Here is a 1,027-nt window from a genome sequence, read left to right as displayed (position 1 = left end):
GAATATGCAATGTCTCTCTTAGACCCATCAAACATTGAAATAAATGTCTGCATTTTGTTTGAGTGGCATAAGCCGTACGAGTATAACATGAGCATTTAGGAGGAGGATCTAAGAGATTTAATTCATCCTAGAGGCTGCATAACATGGTATGGTAAGCGGTTATAGAGGTATCATTTTGGCGTAACATTGCGATGTGCCACTCAAGCTCAAAGATTTGGGGTCCGTTTGTTGTAAAGAAATGATCTTTTAAATCGGACCAAACAGTAGCATCGTCCGGAGCATACAGAACAGTATGGGCAAGGGATGGATGAATAGAATTAAGAATCCATAACATAACAATATTATTTACCCTTTGTCATCTTGCATGATCAGGGTGGGAAGTATCAGGCATAGCTAGAGTTCTGTCAACAAAACAAAATTTATTTTTGCCTCTTAAAGCCATCGTCATCGTCAGTGCATACGAGAAGTATGCCGAAGAGGGAGGTTCTTGTGCCATCGGAAGAATGAAGGTAATATGGATTTTCTATATCGATGTGAGTGGCGGAAGTGGTGGTGGTGGTTGAAATTGATAGAGTTTCATCCATGGGAGAATACTGAGAATTCTCAGCCATGTGATGAACTGAAAAGAAATTTTTGATATACCATGTTGGAGGATTGCACAGGAAGAACATCATGCTCCTTTAAAAATCGGGCTAGCTTGCGACACACCCTTGTTTCATGACCCGTAAGATAACAAAACTTACAGACGATACCTGAGCTATTGTGTTCCCCTTGTTGCCGATTGGAGCCATAATGATTGTTATTGTTGCGGGCCCTCCGGTTAGTGTTGGACTGGTGGTTGCGCCGCGGAGGTGATAAGGTGCGTTGAGTAACATTAGTAGTATTAAAGGACTGACGCAAAGCATCTGCGTCTATCAATTGGCGTTCATGGTCAGTCAGCACATCTGCCAACTCGCCAAAAGAAAGAGGCTTCTCACGAATGCGGATGGCCGATATGATGGAACTGTAATCCTCGCCTAGTTGAGTT

At 42.6% G+C, this 1,027-nt stretch overlaps 1 protein-coding gene across 1 annotated transcript in view; it reads right to left on the bottom strand.

Moving 5' to 3' along the window:
• Nucleotides 1–419: 419 nt before the first annotated feature.
• The window catches only part of LOC109158029, a 1,111-nt gene continuing 503 nt past the window's right edge, over nt 420–1,027 (bottom strand). Inside the window, exons 2-3 of the mRNA XM_019305849.1 lie at nt 744–1,016; nt 420–619 (exon numbers count right to left, since the gene is read on the bottom strand). Of these exons, the coding sequence (XP_019161394.1) occupies nt 420–619; nt 744–1,016 (473 nt within the window). The remainder of the gene's footprint in view (nt 620–743; nt 1,017–1,027) is intronic.

This window comes from Ipomoea nil, unplaced genomic scaffold (assembly GCF_001879475.1).
Source record: "Ipomoea nil cultivar Tokyo-kokei standard unplaced genomic scaffold, Asagao_1.1 scaffold2805, whole genome shotgun sequence".
NCBI classification, from domain to species: domain Eukaryota; kingdom Viridiplantae; phylum Streptophyta; class Magnoliopsida; order Solanales; family Convolvulaceae; genus Ipomoea; species Ipomoea nil.
This window is presented reverse-complemented; position numbering and strand designations above follow the sequence as displayed.